Raw genomic sequence first — 26,766 nt, 5'->3', positions numbered from 1 at the left:
ATTTGTGGGGGTTCTTTATAGTTTTGGCCGCTCAATGGCTCTATAAGTGGGCAATGGGGCCTGAAATTTATTCAGTTGTACCCTGAAATCCAACGGGTATTCCTTTCATTGTAGGCCTAGCATTGGGTCCTGTAAGTCTATTAGGGCCACAATGGGTATGTTTCTGAACACGGGACAAACAGGGGTATCCATTTTGGGGTGAAAGTCTTCATATGTGTGTGCTGTACAAAAAAAACTGTTTTTAAATTGACGCAATAGCCCCAAAAATGAAAATCGTAATTTTTTCCTACTGCTTTGCTTAGATCTATTCAAAAATTGTAGGGTTAAAATACACAGTACACGCCTAGATAAATTCGTTAAGGGGTCTAGTTTTCAAAATGGGGTCATTTGTGGGGGTTCTCTATGGTTTTGGCCGCTCAAGAACTCTACAAGTGGGCAATGGGGCCTAACAGGACTTCAAGCAAAATCTATGTTCTGAAAGCTACCGATTACTCCTTTCATTTTGGGCCCCGTTGTGCATGCGGACATAATATTAGGGCCACAATGGGTATGTTTCTGAAAACAGTACAAACAGGGGTATCTATTTTGGGGTGTAAGTCTTCATTCATGTGTACGCTGTACAAAAAAAGCTGTTTTTAAAATGACAATTGCCAAAAAAACAAAAATCCTAATTTTTTCCTTTTGCTTTGCTTGAGTTTATTCAAAAACTGTGGAGTCAAAATGCAGAGTACACCCCTAGATAAATTCGTTAAGGAGTCTAGTTTTCAAAACGGGGTCATTTGTGGGGGTTCTCTATGGTTTTGGGCGCTCAAGAACTCTACAAGTGTGCAATGGGGCCTAAAAGCAAAATTTATGTTCTAAAAGCCACTGACTACTCCTTTCATTTTGGGCTCCGTTGTGCATCCAGACATAAGATTAGGGCCACAATGAGTATGTCTCTGAGCACGGGACAAACAGGGGTATCCATTTTTGGGTGCAAGTCTTCATTCATATGTGTGCTGTACAAAAAAAGCTGTTTTTAAAATGACAGAATTGCCGAAAAATCACAATTTTTTCCTTTTGCTTGGCTTGAATTCATTCAAAAACTGTGGGGTCAAAATATGCAGTACACCCCTAGATAAATTCCTTAAGGGGTCTAGTTTTTAAAATGGGGTCATTTGTGGGGGTTTTCTATGGTTTTGGGCGCTCAAGAACTCTACATGTGTGCTATGGGGCCTAAAAGGACTTCAAGCAAAATTTCTGTTTTGAAAGACACTGACTACTCCTTTCATTTTGGGCCCCTTTGTGGACTCAGATATAGCATTAGGGCCACAATGGGTATATTTCTGAACACGAGAGAAATAGGGGTATCCATTTTGGGGTTTAAATCCTCATTTTCATGTAAACTATAGGAAAAAAATATGTCTTTAAAATGACAGATTTGCAAAAATATGAAATTTTACTTTTTCTCCTCTAAATTGAATTAATTCCTGAAAAAAAACTGGGGTCAAAATACTCATGACACCCCTCAGTGAATACACTAAGTGGTGTCGTTTTTAAAATGGGGTCATTTGTGGGGGTATCTATTATTCTGACACTCATGAGCCTTTCCAATCTTGGCTTGGTATAGGAAAACAAAGTGTTCCTCAGAATGCTAAAAAGTAATGTTAAATTTGTACGTCTCCTAAATGGTTAAAAAAAAAAAAAAAAAGTTTTTCCAATGTGCGCCCAAAATAAAGTAAACGGGTGGAAATATAAATCTTAGCAAAAATGTCTATATTATGTTTGCACATATTTAAGATATTGCAGTTGGATATGTGAAAAAAATGACGATTTTCTTCAAAATGTTCCCAATTTTGGCGCTTTTAATAAATAAACACAAATTCTATCAGTCTATTTTTTCCGCCTAAATGAAGTACAACATGTGGCGAAAAAATAATGTCAGAATCGCTTGGATATGCAAAACCTTTCTGGTGTTTTTCCATGTTAAAGTGACATGTCAGATTTGCAAAATTTGGCCTGGTCATTAAGGCACAAACAGGCTTGGTCAGTAAGGGGTTAAGGGGAGAGAAGAGATAGAAGCGAGAGAGAGACTTGCGCACACTTGAAAAGGTAACACTCAGAAGGAAGTTGGTACACTAAAAATGTAGTTTATCCTGAAGTCCTTGCCAATTAAATTAATCAGTTCTTACAACATTCACAACTATTTCCAAAAGATTTTATGTTCGCGAAGCAAACACCAGTCTAGTATAGAGAAATTGGCTACAAACCGTCCGGTGGAGGCGCTATTGGTTCTTTCTCTGGCCGCTGTTCTTCAGCATCTGTACTTTCCAACACAGAGACTTTCTCTGGAGTTTTCACTGACTTGTCAACTGCTTCACAAGCAGAGTTTTCTGTTGTGGTTTCTTCTGTTGGTATAGAGTCAAGTTCTTGTTCTTCTTTGATCATCTCGTCACCCTCAACAGAAGGAGATGTCTCTTTCTCACATCTCTTACGTTTGGCCTGCTTTCTTTTTCTTGAGAAGGCCGAGCTCCTGTAGAGCCTCCTCTTTATGCTTTGCACCTTCCTTGCATACAGCATTGCCCTCACCGACTCACAAGCCAACTCTTCGGGAGAGCGCTTACATTTTGTCTCTGTGCGTTTCTGAGCTTTGGATTCCTGAAATTCTTCAAACTTTTGCCGATAATATTTATACTCATTGCTACCCTCATCAAACAAGAACCTGCAAAAAATAAAATAAAAAAAAAACAAAAGACCCAGAAGCAGTTAATGCATGACATAGGTAGGTGAACCTCTTAAATAAAAAGATCTTCTAAAGTGTCAGATCATATTGGCAAAGTCCATGATCTCCAACAATTTGCTAAGGGTGGTTTACACCTGCATTTGGGGAGCAAGAAAGAGGAATCCCCACGGCTGAACGGCGCCGGGTGGACCCCATTGACTAATTGGGTCTGCCCAGCTGCCCGTTCAGGGGTGGAAGAAAAAGCACAGTAGGATAGACAGGCTGGACTAGATGGACAATGTCTTCATTCGGCCTTACATACTATGTTACTATGTTACTATGTAGACAACCACGTGACCACAGCAGCCAAAGTAAAGAGACCCCCTGTTGAATGTATTTAAAGGAGTTGTCGCAAGAACACTCCCTGTCTATCAAGGCGTTTGAAAGTCATAGAGCATGGTTCCCTTCAATGAGCCAGGAGAGTGGCTCCCGATTAGTTGGACTTTTGAGTTGTATGAGAGGATGGCTAGTCATTGGAATAGCCCTCGTTTGAGCCTACATTTCTTCTGCAGTGGCACCTGCAGGGAAAAGGTCTAGTTTATTGTGGATTGATGGTGATTATCCACTCGATTGAGGCGGACTTTCACTCTATGGCCGCCTGCAGACAGCCAGGTCGGATCCGGCTGCGAGAATGCTCGCAGCGGGACCCGACCGTCTGCAGAGAGCAGCGCGGGCACTCACCTCTCCCGCGGCCCCAGCTCTTTCATGTGCCGGCTGCTGGCGTATGCGCAGAGCGGGGCCGGCGGCCAGTGAGTGACATTTCTGTGCGGGGCTCGCATAGGGCATGCCGCGATTTGTTTGCCGCGCGAGATTTTGCACGGCCAAATCGCGTCCGTCTGCATAGGATTGCGTTTGTTAACGCAATCCTATAGCAGCTTCCAGGGGCGGAAATTCCGCAGGAAATCCCGCCGTGGAATTTCTGCCCGTCTGCAGGCGGCCTATGGATCATCGTTCTCCATGCGTTTCTATCCTTGTCTGGCTGTGACCTGTAAAGTATTTTCGCATAGATAGTGGAGTAGTTTGCCATTGCTTTCTCCAACCCTCCCTATTTATTCGGGCTTGGGACCGGCGGCTGGCAAAAACCGCTGTTTGCTAAGGGTACCAGAGGCAACCAGCTGATCGCCACCGGCACGGTGTTCTGTAAGGGGTTGTGTTGTAGTTGGGATGGGTTAAAGGGTTTCTGCTATTAGAGGTGCAACGTATCCTGATACTTCTGTCTGTGAAAATGTCAAGGAAGAAATGCCTCCCAGGGGGTCCGCACAGTGTTTTGGTCTCTGTGGTTAGAAGCGCATTTATTATAAAAGTGTTATTGACATTAATGCCATTGAAGCAACAAGCTCTACCGATTTTGAACATGGCATATAGGTATGCACATATGTGAACGTGTTTCGGACAACATATCTTGAATAAATGGAAAATAAAAATATCAATAGATATACAATCCATGCCATTTCACGCTGAAACACAACAAACAATGGAAACGCCAGGCAAACAGACATTACCACCTTTCCTACATGGGTTTCTCTTGGCAACCAAACGCCCAACACTTAAGCACTGTTTAGAATAAACAATGCCGGATGTAACTGAAGTAGAAACTCAACTCATACATGTAATCACGCTAGAGAGAATAGACAAGAAAAAAGGGGCAAAACACCATTAAACACGGAAACATTTTCTAGAATCGCATTTCTCAGATTCTGAGATTTCAACTATAGTTGATCCATCTAATACACGAAATGATACCTAATAGAGGAATTGAAAGGAACATTGGGAAGACTGGCAGGGCAAGAGAGACGCTAATGTTCCCAAACAGAACTGACACATTAGTAAGAAAATCGCAAGGAAATGACAAACCATGACATGACGGAGGCAAATAGATATGAAAGCTGATCATCATTATCTCTTCCCCCCCCAACCCATGTTTTCCCCAGTCAACTTCGCTTACCCCATAAAAGGGGTTAAGGCAATCTAAATATTGACTAAAGGGATCTAATCTAACCTTTACTTAGGAAAACACATGGAGCTCCATTTGTTTGGGTAACAGGGTTAAAACGGTTTCATTAGAAAAGATTTTATTTATTTTCCTCTTTTTGTTGGAATTTTGTAGTTCTATAAATATGTGCAATATGAGTATGCTACAACTAGGTGTATATTATATTATTTTCTCTGCAAAGAGGTGATCTGATATCCATAGAAGTTGCACATCTAAAAGACAAGTGTGATTATTTTTCTTGAAAAAAATATGCAAAATCAATCAATAAAGAGAGGTTTGAAAAAAATTTAAAAATACCATTGAACCTACAAATCTGAAAAAAGTTCTTACCAAAATTCCGACTTTCCTCTTCCATCTTTATTTCCTTTTTTTGCATTTTCTAAAAGGCGATCGATAGTAGCAACAACTTTGGGATCAGCGGCTTTCTTTTCTTTAATAAAAGAGGTAAAAGTAAAACAGCTTTAAGTTCATCAGCCGACAACAAGACATCAATCATCGCTCCACTCAGACACGCAAATGTCATCACTGAGAGTTCAGTGGTTCTAAAGAAACTCCTGGTGCGGCTTTAACCAAGGGCTGATGGAATGGAGCTACACATGACTGCAGACCTGGACAATGTACAGGTTTATGTGCAGTCTAACCATGGGGGCACGTATGATGGGAAATCTGCTCAATTTGTCCCCATGCTGCAGAAATTAAGAAAAACAAAAAGCACCTCAGTATGTGCCAATGCCTACACACTGGAACTTGGACTAAATGGGAGAGAGCAGGGCAAGAGGTGAAGTAAACACAAATTTGGATTTTAAAACCCCATGCATTTCGTACGGCCTTTCCATATTTTTGTCCACCCCCTGTATGTATCCGAACAAACATGTATTAGAGCACAAATGAACTGCAACAAGATCACAACCCTCATGTAGTTCAAAATATATTTAAAACTGAAAAATGGTTTTGTTTTTTTTTCATAAAGAGGAGAGACATTAGATAATTATATATAAAATTTTACTAATCATTAAACAAATAAGGCGGTAAAATATTGCATGATACTATGGATAGAAAGTGTTCTTTTTTAAGTTATTAAAAAAAAGGGGAGGGGCACGAAAAATTAACTGAGCCATACTCGCCTTTGATTCCCTGCCAGTCCGGCACCATTGCTGGTCTTAGTTTACAAAGCACAGCATTGCAGTCAATCACTGGCCTTGGTCGTCTCAAGCTGTATATCTCTGAAGCCAGTGACTGGTCATACAGAACATGGAAGCCGGAGGTGAAGACAGGAGCCACAGCACATCAGAGAGGTGTAGGGTTTAGGTTTTTTTTAATCATTTCCTGCCCTCATTATTTAATAACTTTGAAAACCTCTTTAATAAAAATGTTGATCTATATCTAATGGCAAAGTTGCAACATGAAAACTTTGGAACTTGAGATGCAGATAGCTAGTCGGTACAGTAGGCAGTTTGAAAAACTTGTAAAATCGTGTGCAAAATGACTTGCAACCAACACTTCTGTGGGAGAACCAGTCAACCTACTGCAGATGCACCGCCTGTGCCTGATGGGGCAGCACACAGCACCCATGAGCTCGCAGTAGTGCACACAGATCCAAGAGTTGGGTTAAGATCTGTTCACACCAGCATCAACTTATTAACAGAAGCCCCAACGCCTTACCGGATCAAGCCGTACGATGCTCACCATAGATACCTGATGGAGCCCATTGAAGTTTCCATCATTCTCATGGGAGGAAAAGCGCTGCATGCAGCGCTATTCTATCACATCTGCCGAAGGAGGCACCAAACATAATGAAAGTGTGAACAAAGGCTAAACCCATGCAAGTACAACCAGAGGCTCGTTACTGGCACATAACCTTTGGGTTTTAACTTGTGGTTTAATTCACTTATTTATTAAGCAATATAGTTGGCCCCTTTAAGGTACCGTGTATTTTGTATAAAAGCGTTCGGCAAAGAGTTAGTCCAAAGTTATTAAGCAACTAACCTTGACTCTCCACCTTAGACTTTAATTCTTCTTCCTTTGCAACATTAGTATCAGCCGTTAACCTGGCTTTGGGTTTTAAAGTCATTTTATTGTCTTTGTTTTCAAGCCACCTTTTTAATCGTGAAATGAACTCGCTTCCAAAAAGAAAACCGCTCTTTACGTTGGGACAGTCTGAAAAATCCAGACCCGAGATGCCCAACGCATTAAGAACATTATGCTGTCTGGCAGAGGTAATCAGTGCAAACGTCTGACCTATGATTACCATAGACCTCTGGCACATCAGCACCGTGTTCTTCAGGGCAGTAAAGAGATGTTCAGGGTCCCTGAGGAGAGAATGTTTCAGCTCAAATTCATTAGTGGCATATAGCAAAGGTTTTACACAATTTACCAAACGCTGCTGGATCTTCATCATGTCTATGTCAAATGGTTTGATTGCATCAAAGAAATCACAAGGTATTGCTTTCAACCAACAAATTCAACAGTTCAGTGTCAATTCTGCGTTTCCACCAGACACCTTGTACCTTAATACATCTTACAGAAGCAAAGCACATCTCTCTGTACTTCAATGCCATTGGTCCTTTGAAACATTCCACTGCCATTTTACAAGTTTCAGTCCCCCCTTTGACACGAGCCTTGAGCTCCAGATCTTCAGCATCCATAGAATTAAATTTGGCCTATTTTAGAATTGCCCAAGCAGTTTTCAATGCTGGGTCTTCGCCATCTATACCACCAGGTTTACTTTCCAAATCCTCTTGTGTAGGGTAGGGTTCATCTGGTCTGCTTCCAAAACTCTGAGGGCATTTCTTCTCTCTGCGTCTTTTGGGCACTTGTCCCATAGTTCTTTGAGAGTTGTAAGCATCATTCATGGGACCAAACTCACTCTGGGAACGTAAATCCCTAAAAACATCTGATCGGCCTACTGCAACTTTTGGTTGACGAAGAGGGCGATCAACCTCCCAATTTCTACGAGCAAGGTTCAAGTCTCTAGAAAGGAATTCTTCATGATCTAATGGCCTTATTTTTGCAAGTTTACTGAAATGGCGATCTGGAGCATTTAGTTCTTCTCGGTAAAACCTCTCCTTTGCGACCAGGTCACCAGAACCCAATCTATCCAAAACTCTTCCACTGTAGGGCTCCCTTTCTAATTCATGAAGGTAAGGCCGTTTTGAAATATTGTCTTTTCTTAAGTCTATATCCCGGTCTCTATCTACAGAGCCGTGAGGATGATCACGGACAGAAAACCTTTGTTTATCTCTGTAAGGGTCAATGTCATTTACTGGTCTTCTTGGTGCAGATGGACCTACTGGAAATAAGAATCAAAAGATTAAACTCGTTCACAAACCAAAAGATGACCAACATGTGATTTGGGGCATTAATTGTGGAAGGAAGGTCAGGAGGTGTACCGTCTCTCCCTAAGGACAGTACCTAGAAGGTGAGTGAGGAGTCTTAGAAGGCCATGCAAACTCCTCTAAGAAATATATGCAAATAAGTAAGATGGAACACACTCTCTGCAGCGCCATCTATTGGATGGCAACATTCCTGCAAATCAATGTCCGACCCTTTATCTTTAGAACAATGATTGAGAATTAAAAACCAAATCAAAATACCATACACAGCTGTTTTGGGTGTTACCCCTCATCAGTGTACTGTAGGATCCTGGCTTGGCTAGTGAGAGGCCTATTGTTACGTGTGCTGCTGGGATCTGTAGTTATAAGCTGCCTAAGCAGCACAGCCCTCACAGGGTTAATTGACTGAGCTGGCTGTGGTACTTTCTGGTAGCCAATCTTCTGGATCTGTGCTCACATATAAACCCAGCTCCTGGTCAGTCTCTGTCTGGTGTTCAGGGTAAGCAGTCACGAATCCTTGTCTGTTGCAGCTTGCTGTGTGACCTGCTATCTGTGTTCTGTTGCAGCTTGCTGTGTGATCTGTGCCTTGCGGTTCATGTCAGTTTGTATGTTTACTTTGTGTCAGTTTGGTCTGCCAAGTTTGTTTGCTATGTCTGCGCTAGGTTGGCCCCTAGGGCCCTCTAGTAGATGTGTCTTGGCCAATGTACGAACTAACACCTCGCATTTATATTCAGCTTATCATCTGCTATTAGTGTTTGCATTGTGGCTGCTGTATATTCTGGCTCCGTGTGTCTTGTGGTTAAGTCCCTGTCATGTGGCATGTGAATGCGTCCTGTTCTGGTGCATGGCTCCTAGGATCAGCTAGGGTTGAGATCCGAAGACCGCTGGGCTGCCCTTATTGGGGCAATGTCCCTGCTTAGGTAGGGCCAGGTCATCCTCTGGTAGCAGAGGGTCAGTTGCCTGAATCCCATGTAAAACCGTGTGCGTACCCAGACCTCTTTGGTCACGATCGTGTGGGCCTCATGCTTAGTTTGCCCACACGGTCGTAACACCTATGACATGTGCCAAGAGGGGTATCATCACTCCTAAAGGAGAGCTCTGTGGAATGAATAAACAGCAGATACATTTTTTGGACAAAAATTAACAACTGACACTCTTCTTTACAAATACAGTAAAGAATCAAAAGAACCTGCAGAACAAATGAAGGAAGTGAACCGGCAAATGAAATGGTAAAAAGTAACGTAGCTAGTCCAAGGGGACACATGTGGTGCCAGTGGGTTTATCTAAAACAATTATTAATCCAAGCAAAAACTATCACTTTTTCTTGACCATGAAAGGTCTATAAGAATGTTTATGCTTAGGCAATAAAAAGTCACAGAAATAGTGAAAATTTAGCAATAAATAAATCATAGAAAAAAGGCCAAGTCACTTATCATAGCAGATAGATGGGCATGCAAAAATACCACCTCCCTTAAATGTATACAGCCCAATTGCTGAATGGAGGAGCGTGTCACAGCTACCCAGTATTGAAGAACAATCGCTTACATGATCACCCTATAATGTGGAAAGTGGCCAGCTAGTAACTACACTTGTACATAGATAAGGGTGCCAGGCCGATTGACACATGTAGTGCACCATGCAGATACACGTCCGATACCCCCGGGTATATATTAGCACCCTTTGTAACCGGCAGTAATGCTTTGAGTGTTGGGGAAGCCCAGGGTGTTACACTAGATACAGCCATCACCCCCAAAACCTTCAGCTGTCAGCGCACTCCTTCATGTGGTACCTGTACTGAGCACAGCGCTGCTGGTCAGGTGATAGCACTTCTGCATCACCTGACCAGCGGCACAGCGCTCACTAGAGGCAGTCGAGTACCAGACGAAGGAGTGCGCTGACAGACGAAAACTTCAGAGGGTAGGGTTGTATCTTGTGAAATCAATCGCAGGTATGCAGCTGATTTGGAGTCAAAGTCTGCACCAAGGTGCAGATTGACTATTTTGGATGCAGAAAAGCTGCAGAATTTACGCTGTGGACATTCTCAAGCATTTCTGTCCCATGTAAACATACTGGGATCCAGACTCACACCGGATCAGCGCAAAATTACAAGGAAATAAAAAATAAAATCTATATTTACAGTCACTAAACTATTTTTTTAAACCTCTGGCGCATTCACAGGGGCGAGTGTCACATGTGAGTCCGTCTGATAGCAATATAGACAGAACTTGTGAGCAAAGTTTATAAGACGCTCACCTTTCACCTCACGCAGAGTGTCCGAGATGGCCTGGTCCATGCTCATGTGGTACCTCTTCATCCTCTGTTGTACTACCGCATCAAAGGCGTTGCGCGTCATCCTCCGGCCGGCCATACTGCCAGGTCTGCAGAAGAAGAGTAATTATTAATGCAGGTTCCATCACAGAAGACCAAGACAAGGCACTAAATACAGGATGGACACTACCTGCCGCACAGAGCCTGCGCCGCCCCTACGGGGCTGGAGGCGGCCCGCCCGCCCCAAGCCTGCGCCGCCTCGAGCCTACGCCCCCCACTGGGGGCTGGAGGCGGCCCGCCGCCCCGAGTCTGCGCCCCGCCGCCCCAAATCTGCGCCGCCCCGAGCCTACGCCACCCACTGGGGGCTGGAGGCGGCCCGCCGCCCCGAGCCTACGCCACCCACTGGGGGCTGGAGGCGGCCCGCCGCCCCGAGCCTGCGCCGCCCCGAGCCTACGCCACCCACTGGGGGCTGGAGGCGGCCCGCCGCGCCGAGCCTGCGCCGCCCCGAGCCTACGCGACCCACTGGGGGCTGGAGGCGGCCCGCCGCGCCGAGCCTACGCCCCCCCGAGCCTACGCGACCCACTGGGGGCTGGAGGCATGCGGCCCGCCGCGCCGAGCCTACGCCCCCCCCCCCCGAGCCTACGCCACCCACTGGGGGCTGGAGGCGGCCCGCCGCGCCTGCGCCCCCCCCGAGCCTACGCCACCCACTGGGGGCTGGAGGCGGCCCGCCGCGCCTGCGCCCCCCCCCGAGCCTACGCCACCCACTGGGGGCTGGAGACGGCCCGCCGCGCCGAGCCTGCGCCACCCACTGGGGGCTGGAGGCGGCCCGCCGAGCCTGCACCACCCACTGGGGGCTGGAGGCGGCCCGCCGCGCCGAGCCTGCGCCACCCACTGGGGGCGGCCCGCCGAGCCTACGCCCCCCCCCCACTAGGGGCGGCCCGCCGAGCCTACGCCCCCCCCCCCCACTAGGGGCGGCCCGCCGAGCCTACGCCCCCCCCCCCCCACTAGGGGCGGCCCGCCGAGCCTACGCCCCCCCCCCCCCACTAGGGGCGGCCCGCCGAGCCTACGCCCCCCCCCCCACTAGGGGCGGCCCGCCGAGCCTACGCCCCCCCCCCCCCCACTAGGGGCGGCCCGCCGAGCCTACGCCCCCCCCCCCACTAGGGGCGGCCCGCCGAGCCTACGCCCCCCCCCCCACTAGGGGCGGCCCGCCGAGCCTACGCCCCCCCCCCCACTAGGGGCGGCCCGCCGAGCCTACGCCCCCCCCCCCACTAGGGGCGGCCCGCCGAGCCTACGCCCCCCCCCCCCCACTAGGGGCGGCCCGCCGAGCCTACGCCCCCCCCCCCCCCCAAGCCTACGCCCCCCCCCCCCCCCCCCAAGCCTACGCCACCCACTGGGGGCTGGAGGCGGCCCACCGCCCCGAGCCTACGCCACCCACTGGGGGCTGGAGGCGGCCCGCCGCACCGAGCCTGCCCCGCCCCGAGCCTACGCCACCCACTGGGGGCTGGAGGCGGCCCGGCGCGCCGAGCCTGCGCCGCCCCGAGCGGCTGGAGGCAGGCCCGCCGCCTCTGCGCCGCCCCGAGTGGCTGGAGGCGGCCCCGCGCACCGAGCCTACGCCACCCACTGAAGGCTGGAGGCGGCCCCGCGCACCGAGCCTACGCCACCCACTGAAGGCTGGAGGCGGCCCCGCGCACCGAGCCTACGCCACCCACTGAAGGCTGGAGGCGGCCCCGCGCACCGAGCCTACGCCACCCACTGAAGGCTGGAGGCGGCCCCGCGCACCGAGCCTACGCCACCCACTGAGGGCTGGAGGCGGAGAAGGCCTAATACATACATAGAGACAGCCGCCGCACAACACCCCTGTGCGGTTATATCACCGCACAGCCGCCGGCAAACCGTCAGCCAGCCTTACCTTCTAGCCCCTCTCTCCAATCCGCTGCGTAAAGCCTCTTCCGCCCCACTCTGAGCACGTACTACGTCTCCCGACGTGATGACGTAACACGCTCTTCAGTAGGAGACATATTTGTTAAGGGAAAGGTATTTAATACAGTAAAAAAACCATATCTTTTTCAAAAATACCCTACGAATCCGGAGGATAAACCCACGAGTGACTGCCTTACATAGAGGAAACTGGATTATACGTGCTAGAACGGCCCGGGCGATGACGTCACTTCCGGCCCGCGGTTGCTAATATGGCCGGCCCTGGAGACGGGAGCTGAGGTGTGGGAGCTCCTATGTGGTAACCGTACAGGTAAAGCGCTGCGGCCGCGCCGGGAGATACATGGAGGGTGTGAGGTAGCCGGAGGGCAGGCGGCCCCCTGCAGTGACATGGAATGGGAAGCCATACAGTCCGTCAGCGGCGGCCGTGGGAGTCGTAGACTGGTAGAGTTGGAAGGGACCTCCGGGGTCATCGGGTCCAACCCCATGCTCAGTGCAGGATTTACTAAACGATCCCAGACAGATATTTGTCCAGCCTTTGTCTGAACACTTCCATTGAAGTAGAACTCCCCACCTCCTGTGGTAACCTGTTCCACTCGTTGATCACCCTCACTGTCTAATATCTAATCTGTGTCTCCTCCCTTCAGTTTCCTCCCATTGCTTCTAGTCTTTCCTTGTGCAGATGAGAATAGGGCTCATCCCTCTGCACTGTGACAGCCCTTCAGATATTTGTAGGCAGCTATAAGGCTGGGTTCTCACATACCGGAATCCTGGCGGATATCTCGCGGTTTGGCCGCAGCAAAAAAATGAGATTTCTGCCAGGAGAAGCGCTGCTTCTAAATCCGCAGCACTTAGCTATGGGTTTTGAAGTGGCCCAGCCGCTCACTCTTCCGCTGCGGCCGGCATTCCCATAGAGGAGAGCGCGGCCGCAGCGGAAGAAGAAAAAAAATGAACATGCTGCGGCCGGTGAATCCACGCCGCGGTACCGGCTTTGCCGCGGCGGATTTGCCGTCCCATGTGGACGAGATTTCTGCGGCACATCCGCCCTGTGTGATCCCAGCCTTACGTCTCCTCTCAGCCGTCTCTCCTGCAAGCTAAACGTTCCCAGATCCTTTAACCGGTTCTCAAACGCCACGCTAAACGCTTTAAAAAAGGGTCTGTGTGGGAGTGGCCTTTGTCTGGGCTCTCACAAACATATCTCGTGAGATATACGTGATATATAATGACATGTGTACTTGCATCGCCATGTACTATCTTGGCGTGTTTGCATACATAATACACGTCAAGATAGAAAATGCAATTAAAAAGAAAAAATTGCGCACGCAATTTACACAATTTGTGTGAGCAGCAATATGGCCGCCTATGGGATATTGCTACAGTGTAATACACTATTGCTACACACTCGTGCGAGACAGCCCTCTCTTGGCGAGTATGCATGCGTAATACGTGCCAAGATACTGCATGCCGTGTTCTTTTTTGCACGCTGCGTGTGAAAGGCACTGTTGGAAGTAATGTAAAGTTTATCACTGCGTATTACACGCACAATACCCGCGCCGACGCCACTTACAATGCCTATATCAGGCATCCAACATTCCCAGTTCTTCTTACCCCCAATGGAAATGTTGGGGGACAGCCAGGCCAGTAATGGGGCGGTCGGATTAAAGTCCTATACAACCAAACACGTCATCCGAGAATTGCTAAGCAAATGATACATCAAGGCACTAGAGGCGGAACGCAGCGCTGTTACGAGACAAGTTTCATGAAGGAGATCATCCTTTCTGTCATCAGATAAGACTGAGCGTGTGAATAACATTCCCAAGATGGCCTGCAAGTGGATATCACAGGAGACCTTTGACGCTGTCGTACAAGAAAATATTGCAGAGTTCGATATGGAACCAGAAGAAGCTTTAAATGAAGCGATTCAGCAGTTTGAATCACAAGGTACTTCTCTACTATAAAACTGATTAAAGTAAGACTTGATGTCTTTCTGGAGAGGAAGGATATTATAGGTTATAAATCTTAGGTTATTTGTTAATCCGGGTATACAGGCAGGTAGGAACTATTAGGGGTTGATCCAGGGAACAGTCTGATTGCCATTAGGGAGTCGGGAAGGAATTTTTTCCCCAAAAGGGCTAATTGGCTCCTGCCTCTTGGGGTTTTTTGCCTTCCTCTGGATCAACAAAACAGGAGTATAAACAGGCTGGACTAGATGGACATTGTCTTCATTCGGCCTTACATACTATGTTAATATGTTATTATGTTGATCAAACATTAAAAAAAGACAGTTAAACTATAAAAAAGCATTCTGGGACTTGAATGAGACGGAGTTTGCAGTACCACTCATGGCCACTGCACAATGTACAGAGTTGTGCTGACAATGTATCCTAAATATAGGTCATCAGTAAAAAAAAAAAGTTCCTTAAAAGTGATTGTTTGTTTGTGTTTTTGCATTAAACCAGCATTATCATCTTAATGTGCTGGCCTGATTGTGGATTTATGGGCCAAATTTCCGTATGTTTGGAAAAATACAGGACGGGTGTGCGCGGCTCTGTGAGGGGGACGCGCGCCGTGCACTGGCCTGTGAGGTGTGAGCTGTGCACAGGTGTGAGATGCTGGGGCACGAGCTGTGCACGGTTCTGTAAGGCGCAAGGGTGCAGGATGTACATCCTCCCATATTACAGACCCATGTCCTCTGTACATCTCACTTCCTCCCAGTTCAGTCGTTTGGAACTGTACGGCATAGTCTTGATGGATTTCATAGCAAAGGGTACCACGATTACTGGGGCATACTGTGCTTCACTGCTGAGGAAATTGCAGATGTCCACCAAGGGTGTCTGCCTTCTGCAAGACAATGCCCCAGTTCACAATTCACATGTTGCCCATATGGAAGCACGCTGCTGCGGGTATGAGATTGTGCTGCATCTCACTTATTCACCCAACCCCCGCACCATCGGTGGCATCCATGTAGAGAAGGACTAATAACTAGGCCAAGTTTCGTTGTTCTCAGTCCACAGAAAGTGGGTCAGGGGGAATCTTTAATGAATGCCCCTCGTAGATGTATTTCTTGGAAGTAACACTTCTTTCTACTTAATTAGGAGTTGACTTGACAAACATAATCAAGGCTGTGCGGAAACAAAACGAAGAATGTGAGGCTGCTCCAAGCCATGATATCCTCCTGGTAAGTGGTGTTACATGTGAGCGATGCACAACACCATTCCACTGGCCAGTGGATGCATCCCTATTGGGGATAACTTGGTTAAAGTGAAGGTCCACTACTGAACACCATTTTTATTTTATCGAAATGGGTCCAAAATTCTATACTGGCTTATTTCCTAATATGGAGAAAGAAATAAAAAGTAACTGCATGGTGTAAAACTGGATCAAAGTAAACGGAGACATAAAGTGGAGAAATGGTTCCTGGGACCATATAATAATGGCCGTGTGGCAGTGACCTCCCCTGTGACTGGAGAAGCTCCTGTATAAGCATGGGTGTATGATGCGCTCAGACACGGGGGGAGCCCTGGAGAGTCGGCAATCGTGTTTCTGATGAACAGTTGACTCTCAAGGTCTCCTCCTTTGTTCGAGCGAACCATATACCTCGACTCTTTCTTTTTCTACATTTATATATAGCATTATAATATTTAGGGTGCCAAATCCTTTACATTCTAGTTAAAGGCATTGTTTCAAAAGGGCAACTGTTTAAAAAGAAGCCAGTGTAGTTTGATTCCCACAAGTCCAATTTCTCTAACCCCCAGCAGTCGGTTATCTCCGAGGGAAATGCATATTTAGGTATACAGGAGAAATGTAGCATTAAATGTAGCATGAAATGCAGGCAGTTCTCCATGTAATGTTTGGAGATACCAGGAGAGGGGGCTGTTCTTGCAGAGCTGCTCTCTCTTCTGGCATGGGAAAATCACCCAATGAAATCCATATGCTCTGCTGTAAGACAAACACGATGTTAAAAGTCTTTCTGCTTTTAAACACCACCAATAGGGGGATCTTAGAAGCTAACTCCCTACTGCTAGGCTATTCTCACACAGGCGTTTTTTAACCGCATTTAGCGCGGCATTTCAAACGCCACACCAAGCACTGTAAAACGTCTCCATTGATTTCAATGGGGCTTCTCAGACGAGCATCCGAAACGCTGCAAATCTTTTTTTTTTTTTACACTGCACCTTATCACCCATTGTAATAATAGGGTGTCTTAAAAAAACCGCTATTGAGCGCTTTTGAAAAAGCGGTTCGAAAACACTGTAAAACACCAGGTTTAAAAAAACAAAAAAAGCTGTGTTTTTACAGATGCCGGTGTGAGAGCAACTTTATACTGTATATTAGATTCAGTAATAACTCCTAGTACACGGTACTAAGATCCACCTAATGGTTGCTAGAGACCACCATGGTACGTTTTTAACTTAGCTGCATGTAAATTTTTAGGTTTTGAGTACAGTTGGGCATTCGTTTGCATGTAATATGGGTTTGACCCTGTTTTTTCCTTTTTTTAATAGACTTTAGAGTCCTTGAGAAAAGCTATAGAGACCAATTCTGTAAGCAGTCTGTCTGAACTTCTTCTGCAGTTTGGTGATCAGTGCAAGCAGAGCATGGCACATCGGTACCTGGCTGGACAGAAGGCTGCCTATCCGGTGGTACTGGAAGCCTGGAAACAGTGTGAAGGTGATAGAGAGACTCTTTTAAATGCCCTTTATGCCATGTCTTCTCTCACCGATGGGCAGCCTGATTTGCTGGAGCGTGTCGGAGAAGAATTGTTACTTCGTGCTCTGGAGAACCACTCAAAAGATCCTGAAGTGACTTTACTTGCTATTCGTCTTGCTCGCCATGTATGCCTAAAGCATGAACAGAATCGCCAAAACCTTGTTAAGGCTGGAATTTTGCGCCATCTTACACAAGCCATATCGTACCATGGTACGGATCCAGATGTAGTATGTGAAGCATGCTCTGCCTTGAGGATCATGACCTTGGATGATGACATCCGGGTTCCATTTGGACATGCTCATGACCATGCCAAGATGATCGTTTTGGAGCACGCAGGCTTGAAACTATTGATAGAGGCTGCAAAAGGTAATTTTTTTTAACAAATACATTTTTGACTGTACTGTTTATTTATGACTTTCATATTAAAGAGGTAAGCCCTGGGGCTTATTCACATGGGCGAGAATCTTGCGAGAGTTGTGTGTGTTGCAAGACGCACAAAACTCGTACAAATGGACTTCACATGAGCAATTTTAAAAATTTTATCTTTTTTTATTTTTCTTTTCCTCGCAGCATGCTCTCTTTATTTGGCGTTCTCGCTGAACTCCTTTCCTGTTGTTTTCAATGGGACCGTAAAAGACATTGCATGGCACTCTTATGCCATCTGATGTGTATGCAAGTGCAATGCAATGTTTCCCATTTGAATGGGAAACACTTGCGATCCTCTGACGCGCTTTAAGCGCACACTTGATCATCACACAGGTGATGCGAGGCAATTGTGAATTTAAAAAAAACACCTTGCATCCACGTGAAAAACGCACCTTGGCAAGCGTGATACCAATATTGCGCTCACCTGTGCGTTTATAGCCTTAGTTGAGGACTAATTAAAACTACAAACCCATCGTCTTTACTTAAAAGCAAAAAAGTACCAATCCCAGAAGCCAAGTGGCTAATAAGTCTGGAAGTCTGTTACCGGTCTGTAAGTCTTTCAGCAAAAGTTCTTTTGTAATTAAATAGCCAAGTGAATTAGTATATTCCTGCTTGGGTGCGACCGTGAATGCAGTCACCGCTTCTATGTCTCTGCATAACTAAGCAGATTTGCGATTCAAGAGCCCGGGGACACGAAATAACAAACCTCATGAAAGTTGGGATGACAGCCATTTTGGTTGGAGACCAGTTTTGCATCCTGGCAGATGAGAAAATCAGTTTTATATTCCCTTATTTTCCTGGGAAGGGGCGGCAGGGTGTATTCTGCATCTTGATTTCACAGTTTCCTGACAGCAGTTAAAGGGTCATTTCTATCTTATAAAGTGATGGCATATTGCTATGAGATGCCCCCAGCGATCCTGATGAGAGGAGGCTGCAGCGCTTCCCTTCACGGTTTCCCATGTAGAAAGGCACCCCAAGCACTACTTGTGCAGGCAGCTGCAGCGGGGCTCCATTCAGATGAATGGGACTAACTGCAGATCCCTGCACAACGTAGTGTCCAGGAGCGCCGCTCTACTTTAGAGAGGGACAGTGTTAAACCAGTGCTACAGATCCTTCGTTTTCAGGAGCGGCGAGGAAACGTCGGAACCCACTAATCATAAAGTGATGGCAATATACTATCACTTTAAAATATGGGAAAATCCACTTATCACACTTATAGACCTATACATCTTCTGATAGAGTAGCAGGGCATGAGATAAACAACATTTCCGTACTATTTCGCTATTTGACGATATCCTCTTATAAGTGGTAGAGAAAGGATAATCGAGCCGGGAAACTGCAAGAAATTCTAGACTAAAAGCTGATGATTTTGAAGGTGGTGAACTGGAGAAGACCATTTGAGAATCCTAATGGAAGCCAAGACCTCAGACGTCGTCGTACCATCAAAGAGGGTATTTGTTCTGTTTCATGCGCAGAATACAGGCTGCCACAGATGAACTCGCATTAAATTGATGTCGCCACATCCTTTATTATATTATTTGATCGTTCACGCTTGGAAAGGAATGGCTCCTGGAATAGGTATATATTATGGAATAGCAGTTCATGTAATGTGTATGGCCCGCTGCAGTCCATCACATATTGATGGGGACGACCTCCTAACAATGTTGTTTTGTCTTCTAGGTTTCACAGATAACAGTATCGTCTTAAGTGAACTTTGCTCAACTGTTGCTCGACTTTGCGTGCGGAATGAGTTCTGCCAAGATGTGGTCGACCTGGGTGGGTTGAACTTCATGTTGGCCCTGCTAGCTGACTGCATCGATCATCAGGTAATAACCAGTCTGTCGCTTCTGCCCTTGGCAGTCTTTATACGATGAAGGACTGTTTATTAGTATTGCAGGCATGTGCTCACATACAGCGAATATTCTGCTTTTCATTGTATCTATTTGATTGAAGTGCCATGTTAAACATAATAACACACAATATCCTTTAAGTGCCTCTTATATGTCAGACAATCGAAAGCGTATGGGGGGTATTGACTCTCCCCTAACAGCAGATTTTGGGGCAAATGAGGATTGGACATGTTGCATTTTAACATGCCCAATCATGGTAAGATAAGGCCAAAAAAAGACGTATGTCCATCCAGTTCAGCCTATTACCCCTCCCTAATGTTGATCTACAGGAAGGCAAAAAACAATGTGGTACAACCCAATTTTCCCCATTTTTAAGAGAAGAAAATTCCTTTTTGACTACAATCTGGCAATCTGAATAATCCCTGATCACCGACCCATCTGAAGTTATTAGTGATTATAACCTATAATATTGATGTCTGCTGCATCCATAGATGGAGAGGGTTTTATCAGGATTCAGCAGTGTGGACCGTTTGTGTTAAGAGTAAGCTTTACATATTGTATCTCGTGTAGCCAATTTACAGGAAAAATGTTAGTGTACCTCCAATTATAAACAGATTTCCTAAAATCAATAGTATAAGTAAAGATAAGAAACTTTCTAATATATTTTACAGAAAAATGCCTCTTTCTCTCATTATCACAAGAACCAAATAGAAAAGATACCAACAGCACAATTTCAAGGCTAAATGTAGCCGGACAGGTATATGCACAGCCACCATAGGTCCTGACCCAGAAATGGACCTCAGTTGCAGATCAATGTAAATAGACGAGATGGCAGCATGTTATACGAGATGTTATACATGAGGAATAACAATATATCTGACCAGTATAGGACTTTGTGAATGTATCACCAATGTTCTACTCTGCATTCTTCATCTCTAATTGTCAGTTTTTCCTGAACTCTGCTCCAGAGTGACCGACTAGCTGTGATCATGTCTTCATTACTTAGGGAAGCAGGATCTCCTCTTTTCTACCTCTCTGTAGCACACTTTCAAAATTAGCTGCATGGAGGACATTATACAGCAGTACTGAGCAGTATAGCTGTGAATTCAGGATTAGAGTGAGATAAAATACCTACCAGAATCTCTTTATTTTTCTCTTTGCTGCTGCATTCTCCTCCTCTCCATTCTATAGACTTCTATAAGCTGCAGCTGTAACCTGTTCTCTCGATACTCTGAAAATCCATCTGGTCTCCTTCTCTCAAGATGGATTTTGGCAGTAAATGGGTGCAGAGGACGTAGTGAAGAAAGATGGACTTTTGTGTCATAAGATGTATTACAAAGTTTCTTATTTTTGCTTTTACTATTACTTTTGTAAAAACAGCAGCATTTCCCATCTCTATGACACGTTGCCTGGCTGTTTTCTATCTTTTTATTACATTTTTTAATTGATACACTGTAGAATATGTGATGAGTCATTACTAGAGATGAGCGAGCGTACTCGGAAAAGCACTACTCGCTCGAAGAAATTTGCTTTATCCGAGTATCGCTGTGCCGGCACGGAGCGGGGAGCTGCAGGGGAGAGCGGGGAGGAACGGAGGTAAGATCTCTCTCTCCCGCCCGCTCTCCCCTGCTCCCCGCTGTGACTCACCTGTCAGCCGCAGCGGCACCCGAATCTTCAGAGACGAGCACAGCGATACTCGGATAAAGCAAATTACTCGAGCGAGTAGTGCTTTTCCGAGTACGCTCGCTCATCTCTAGTCATTACCAGAAACGTCAAATTGTTTGCCAACCCACCCAAATAAGAGAAGAAATAGAAGGGAGGTGACAAACTAGAGAAGAGAAATTGAGTTGCTGTCTATCTCCCCTTCCTCATTTGATTAGATCAATCTATAGTAAATATATTATTGCTACTATTGATTCAGCCAGGGACCCCTCTTGGTTGCCACCCCTTCCTGTGTATTGCTAAACCCCAAGTGACAGGTTTCCAATGTACCTAAAAACACAACTATGAAATTCAGAAGTGAAGGCATTCTTTGGATCCTCAAAGCTTTCTGCTGTATATTATCTGATCTAGTAATATCAAAAATGTTAAACCGGCTTCACACGGGTGGATTCCGCATGGAGGAGCCGCAGCAAAACGCTGTAATTGAAAAGCATGCTTTTTTTTTTCTCTTCACACTCGCAGATACGAATTACATTTTCCACGACTGGAGAAAAAATTGCAGCACGCTCTATTTTGCCGCGGATTCTGCGAGGACGGCCTCCATTGAAGTCAGTGGAGATCGTCCGACCCGCATCCCATATGCAATTAACATAGAAATATTGGGGGGAAAAAATCCGTACTGCGCATGACCACCTGCGAGCCTCCACGATCATCCGCATTACAGATTTTGCAGATACGCAGGGTCACAGCCGGATCCCGCATGCTGACTCTAGCTCGTCGGTGTAACCCTATTATTTTGTGGCTCATAGTCATGACTTTCATCTGTTGTTGTTAGGAGCTTGTCAAACAAGTACTGAGTGCCATAAGAGCCGTCGCAGGGAATGATGATGTGAAAGATGCAATTGTAAACTCCGGTGGGACAGATCTGATTGTCCTTGCAATGACGCGACACCTCTCCAACGCCCAGGTACATAACTACTTATCTGTGCTTGGATAAATGTATCTAAAGCTTTTTCATCTGCCAACCAAACCATTTGTCCGCACTTAGGGAAATTCAAATTATACAAGTTCATTAATAAAGTCCGCTTACCTACTATGTCCTTATTAAACCTTTTTTACATTTTTTGTTTGTAAGAAAAGGTACGTCTCCCTGTGTGAACGGGGCATGTGCAGAAGGCTAACGAGAACAAACAATCATAATTACCATTGTTTGTCTTCTTAAGCAAATCAGCGCTGTGATCACTTGATGCTCCATTCCAACCCCCTCCTGCAAAAGGCACCGGGTTCCATAGCAAGTTCAGCAGGAGGTAGGGGGGGGGGGGGGGGGAGTGACAACAAATTAATGCAAAAAAGTTCTTGGCCATATTTGCCACTAGGTTCTGGAGAACATCCCGGTTAGATAAAAAGTAAACCGCCACCAATTGACATGCTTGTCGATTGTTACATTGGACTGAGAATTTGGTAAGTGTATAGGAACTCATAGTAGCACCCTTGTAATGCTTTATTTACACTGAACATGTGCCAGTCCTCCATTGCCAAACACCACACTGGATATTGCTCTTGACTGTAGGGGGCTCCCAAGTGGGGTAGGCATAGCATTAATAGTGCATGTGAGAGGGGTTGCCTAAAGAGTAATTCTCACTAAACTGAAACTATAAATGGTGTTCTCTGTCTTCAGATCTGTGATCAGGGCTGTGCTGCACTTGCTATGTTAGCCTTGCGTAAACCTGAGAACTGTAAAGTCATCATGGAAGGAGGTGGGGCGTTGGCTGCTCTTCAAGCAATGAAAGTTCATCCGAAGGACTCAAGTGTACAGGTAACAACTAAATAGTCCCATGATTAAGTTTATGGACTGACAGGACTAAGGGCCCATTTAGACACAACGATTATCGCTCATAATTCGCTCAAAAACCGTCTTTTGAGCGATAACCATTGCATCTAAACGCGCGGCCATTGTACACTATTCGTTCATCGGTCATCTCTAGCAAGCTAGAAATCACCGATGACTGTTATCAGCGCCGCACACTGATTTTCTCAACGGGCGGCGATGATGGTATTCTTTCAGATGGTATCCTGCTGGCAGTTCTCAGCAGGATAACAGCTGAAAGCTGAGAACAATGCAGCTGTTTGCATATGCAAAACAGCTGCTTTGTTCTTGGAGCTATCACGGCGGTGTCCCGCTCTGCCTGTATTAACTCTTAAGTAGCTGATTAGCTACTTAGAGTTATGCAAAGATGTCACTCAAACTGTTTGAGCGAGTATCTTTCAGTGTAAAAGGTTGCTAGGTCTGCGGGCTCTGCTATACTCGCCTGCCTGCCTGTTCCAACACTGGATATTGCCTCATGCCATTTTTGAGGGTTTAAGTTGCTTAGCAGGTCCTCTGTAGTTATACTTGGCAAGAACCTAGACTCTTTCGTTTATCCTTAGGCCTAGTTCACCCTTATCTTTTAGTAGACTTGGCCATTAAGCACCCCTAGGTGCTATGTGCAAACTTTCCTAATGATAGGATTTATTTGGTTCCTGATGAACTTTATCCTAAGTCATCACACCCTTGGAGCACAAAGTCGCGCTCCGAAACGTATTTACTAACACCCCAATACAAGGGACCTTTACCTTGTGATGCCTTCTGAACACACCATTTCACATTACTGCGAGCACCAGTCCTTTGTCTTCCCTTTTTACCTATATTATCCCTGGATTGCCTTGTGCTATCCGGCTTCTGGTCTGTTTGCTCTCCATTTTGGTGGATATAGGAAGTAAAGAAGAACTAATTTATCATTCGACCATTGGGACGCCATCAAGGCTAGTGGGCAGCTCATTTTCCTGAGTGTGACCGCAAGCCTGAGGAGAGGCCTATACTTTCACTGATGTTGCCACTTCATATAGCATCTTTTTATCAGAGAACCGTCCCTAGAACAATATTGAATTTAGATATAGATTGAATATCAGCTGGTGATGGTGCCAGTGAGTTTTACCCTCTATTGTCCTGTGTAAGGATCCTGAAACTACATCTGTGGCGTAGACCATTTATATATCTTAGTATCTCTTAAATCTATTGGTTTTTGTTAGGGGGATTGGACATAGACCTATCAATTGTGACTTTACAGAGAACCACTAGGTCAAGGTCTCTGTGTCCTCCTACACTTGGATAGGGATAGACTGGCCTGAGCCCGATGTGTCGCGTTTACCCCGTGGCTCGTCACGCTCTGTCTTGATCTGTCGCATCATCCTTATTGTCATTAGGTCTGTGTCCAGATCTGGATTCTTTGGTTTCTTCTTTATATATATATTGTGCTTGTCCATTAAGTACGATATCTCCAGCAGTCTATTACTCGAGGTCCAGTCCATCGATTGAGCATGTCCGTCCTATCTATGTTTGCCAGTACAAGCCTTCTATTTTAACCGTTTCAATAAAATTAAGTTGTCTATACTGTGAAAAGTTTAGTTGTTTAGTCTATGGGCACCTAAGCCTAGAGATGTAAGTCAGCCGCTTAGACCACCATGTTATTAGTGTCTATGCAAGGGATTTGGAGCTTTGTATCAGAAAAAAAGATCTCTGTGCTCCACAAAGATATGTTAGGAAATTAATCAGCACAGAACGTTGTATCTAAAATTTGGTGTTCTGTTTTAAACACCAATTCTCTAACCGTATATCCCATTCATGTCCCCCTCAGAAACAAGCCTGCATGGTGATCAGGAACCTGGTGTCCCGCACTCGTGACTTCTCACAACCCATTCTGGAAATGGGAGCGGAGTCGTTAATTCTCCAAGCCCGCTGCGCTCACAAGGACTGTGACGACGTCGCCAAGGCCGCTCTGAGAGATCTTGGCTGTAAAGTAGAACTACGAGAACTATGGACTGGCCAGAAGGGCAGCTTGGTGCACTAACCTCAGTATACCCTATACCCACGGGGAAAAAGATGGCCAGCGGCAACATCAGGGGCAACAGCGATGCCTTTACTGCATCCCTTATAAGCAGAGCAAGTCCTCGCCCGTTCCTGTTTCTTTTAATTGCATTACCTATCTGCATTTACTGCAATATTCTCCTTTTGGTTCATTTAACTGTGTTCACACAATTGCCTTATCTAGCTTGTCTGCATTTGATGGTTGCTGCATTAATAACGCAGAAGCCCAGTTAAATGCTAACAATTCCTGAGAAATCGACCATTGCAGTCATGTACTGTCATCAGGCAAGTGGGAGGAGACATGCGCATTCCCGAAATTACTGTAAGTGCTCTGAGAACGCTGATTAAACTATTTACGTTTATGTTTGCATTGCCTTTGTTGATCTTTAACCCTTTACTGAAGACCCTATTTTTTGGACCAAGCCCTTTTCCTTGTTGCATTGCAGGAGTCCTAACTTGTTGACACCCGTATGAGGGCTTGGTTTGTTTTGGGACGAGTTGAATTTTTTAATGACCTCACTCTGGGGTACTTATAATGTTTTGTGGAACTTTTTATTAAATTTTTGGGAAGAGGTGGACAAACGCCTCAGAAACTCCGCCATTGTTTTGGGATTTTGTTTTGACCGCGTTCATTATTTGGTAAAAATAACTTTCTTATCTGTATCGGCATGACGACTGCGATACCAAGTTTATAACGTTGAAGTTTTTTATTGTACTATTTTGAGCTACATGTGACTCTTGGGTTGCTTTTTATTGTGTTTTTGGGAGGGGAACAAAACAGAAATGAGAATTCTGGCATTACTTTTTAAAATGATTTGTTTGGTGTTCACTGTGCAGGATCAATCGGATATTTTCCTTTTTTGTTTCTTTTTCGATGCTGTAAGACCTTTTTATGTGTGGCTTTTTAAAGCATTTTTGGGGTATTTTAAAATGGGTTTTGTGGGGGAAATGTTTTTTTTAAACTGGATTTCTTTTTCTTTAAACTTTTTATTGACCTATTTCTGATGCTATTTTTTGGGCACATCAAAGGGGCTTGAAGATGTGATTGTTTAATCACTTGGATAGTACACTGCATTACTTATGTAGTACATTTTTCTAAGCCTGTGACAGCAAACAGTGATCGCTTTGCAGTTGCTAGTTATTGTGGCATCTAATGGTTAATTTACACAGGACGAGCTGTCGGGCAAACTGTGTTTGACACTCATTCCATTGATGCTCGCTTCTGTGGTGTTCCACAAGAGCGAGTGTCGCTCACAGCGCAGGTGGCATGGAGGTGGAGCGGTCCGGACAGGGTTCTACCCCCGCCTGCCTCCATTCACAATAAGCAGACAGTCGTTCAGAAGTGATCGGCTGTTGTTTACACTGAACGGCGTGTCATTCCGTCTTCTACATGCTGACACTGAATAACTGGACAACTCTCATTAAGTCTCTGCATGCATTTAGACGGGACGATTATTGTTCAGCTTCCTGAAGGAAGTTTAACTATTCTGATCGATAATTGCCCTGTGTAAAAGGTTAAACTGCCAGGATCTGAAGTTGCTCTGCTCTTGGCAGGAACCGGGCTGTCAGTAGTCCTCCAAGTCACCGCCTTAAAAAGATGTATGTGCAGGTTTGAAGCCTATTAGTGAGGTCAGTAAAAGGCGTATTGGCCGCTCCTAAAGGGTTAATTACCTTAAATCAGGCTGAACTATAGGCTCGGTTTATCGGGCAGCCTACGCCATTGTGCGGCTACCAGGCTTCACTGCCAAGTGTGCAGCTTTGTACTCGGCTCACTTGACCACCTTTTTGTTTGTGGACTAATGTACTAGCAAATAATTGTCTTTAATTGCCTGGTTTAGAGAGCTTTTTACCCCTGTACACAGTACATATTTGCACCCATCTCACACCCTTTAGGTGGCTTTTCTCCCCTCATAAATCCAGCTGAT

General features: G+C 45.6%; 1 protein-coding gene and 1 pseudogene across 3 annotated transcripts; one reads left to right on the top strand and one right to left on the bottom strand.

Annotated features, from left to right (window-relative positions):
* Nucleotides 1–12,409, bottom strand: part of LOC136628549 (SURP and G-patch domain-containing protein 2-like) — a 28,886-nt pseudogene extending 16,477 nt beyond the window's left edge.
* Nucleotides 12,410–12,418: 9 nt separating this feature from the next.
* ARMC6 (armadillo repeat containing 6) lies at nucleotides 12,419–25,203 on the top strand. Of its 3 annotated transcripts, none has more exons than XM_066604541.1 (8): nucleotides 12,425–12,602; nucleotides 14,078–14,230; nucleotides 15,385–15,467; nucleotides 16,864–17,365; nucleotides 19,106–19,251; nucleotides 21,773–21,904; nucleotides 22,616–22,753; nucleotides 24,612–25,203. In XM_066604541.1, exons 2-8 carry the CDS (start codon nucleotides 14,110–14,112, stop codon nucleotides 24,822–24,824), a joined length of 1,335 nt encoding a protein of 444 aa, XP_066460638.1. In that variant the 5' UTR covers nucleotides 12,425–12,602; nucleotides 14,078–14,109; the 3' UTR covers nucleotides 24,825–25,203. The 3 variants fall into 3 exon arrangements, with proteins under 3 accessions (XP_066460639.1, XP_066460638.1, XP_066460637.1); XM_066604540.1 differs by having other exon boundaries at nucleotides 12,426–12,602; nucleotides 16,795–17,365; XM_066604542.1 differs by lacking the exon at nucleotides 21,773–21,904 and having other exon boundaries at nucleotides 12,419–12,602; nucleotides 16,795–17,365.
* The last annotated feature ends 1,563 nt before the right edge of the window (nucleotides 25,204–26,766 follow it).

Source organism: Eleutherodactylus coqui, chromosome 5 (genome assembly GCF_035609145.1).
Source record: "Eleutherodactylus coqui strain aEleCoq1 chromosome 5, aEleCoq1.hap1, whole genome shotgun sequence".
In the NCBI taxonomy this organism is placed as follows: domain Eukaryota; kingdom Metazoa; phylum Chordata; class Amphibia; order Anura; family Eleutherodactylidae; genus Eleutherodactylus; species Eleutherodactylus coqui.
This window is presented reverse-complemented; position numbering and strand designations above follow the sequence as displayed.

What these genes read in the sequence shown, in the direction of transcription:
- ARMC6 (XM_066604540.1), top strand. Translation starts at nt 14,110, where the DNA reads ATGGCCTGCAAGTGGATATCACAGGAGACCTTTGACGCTGTCGTACAA. An exon ending in TCAGCAGTTTGAATCACAAG is followed by an intron (nt 14,231 to 15,384) that starts GTACTTCTCTAC and finishes CTACTTAATTAG; the next exon opens with GAGTTGACTTGACAAACATA. An exon ending in CTGACTGCATCGATCATCAG is followed by an intron (nt 19,252 to 21,772) that starts GTAATAACCAGT and finishes TGTTGTTGTTAG; the next exon opens with GAGCTTGTCAAACAAGTACT.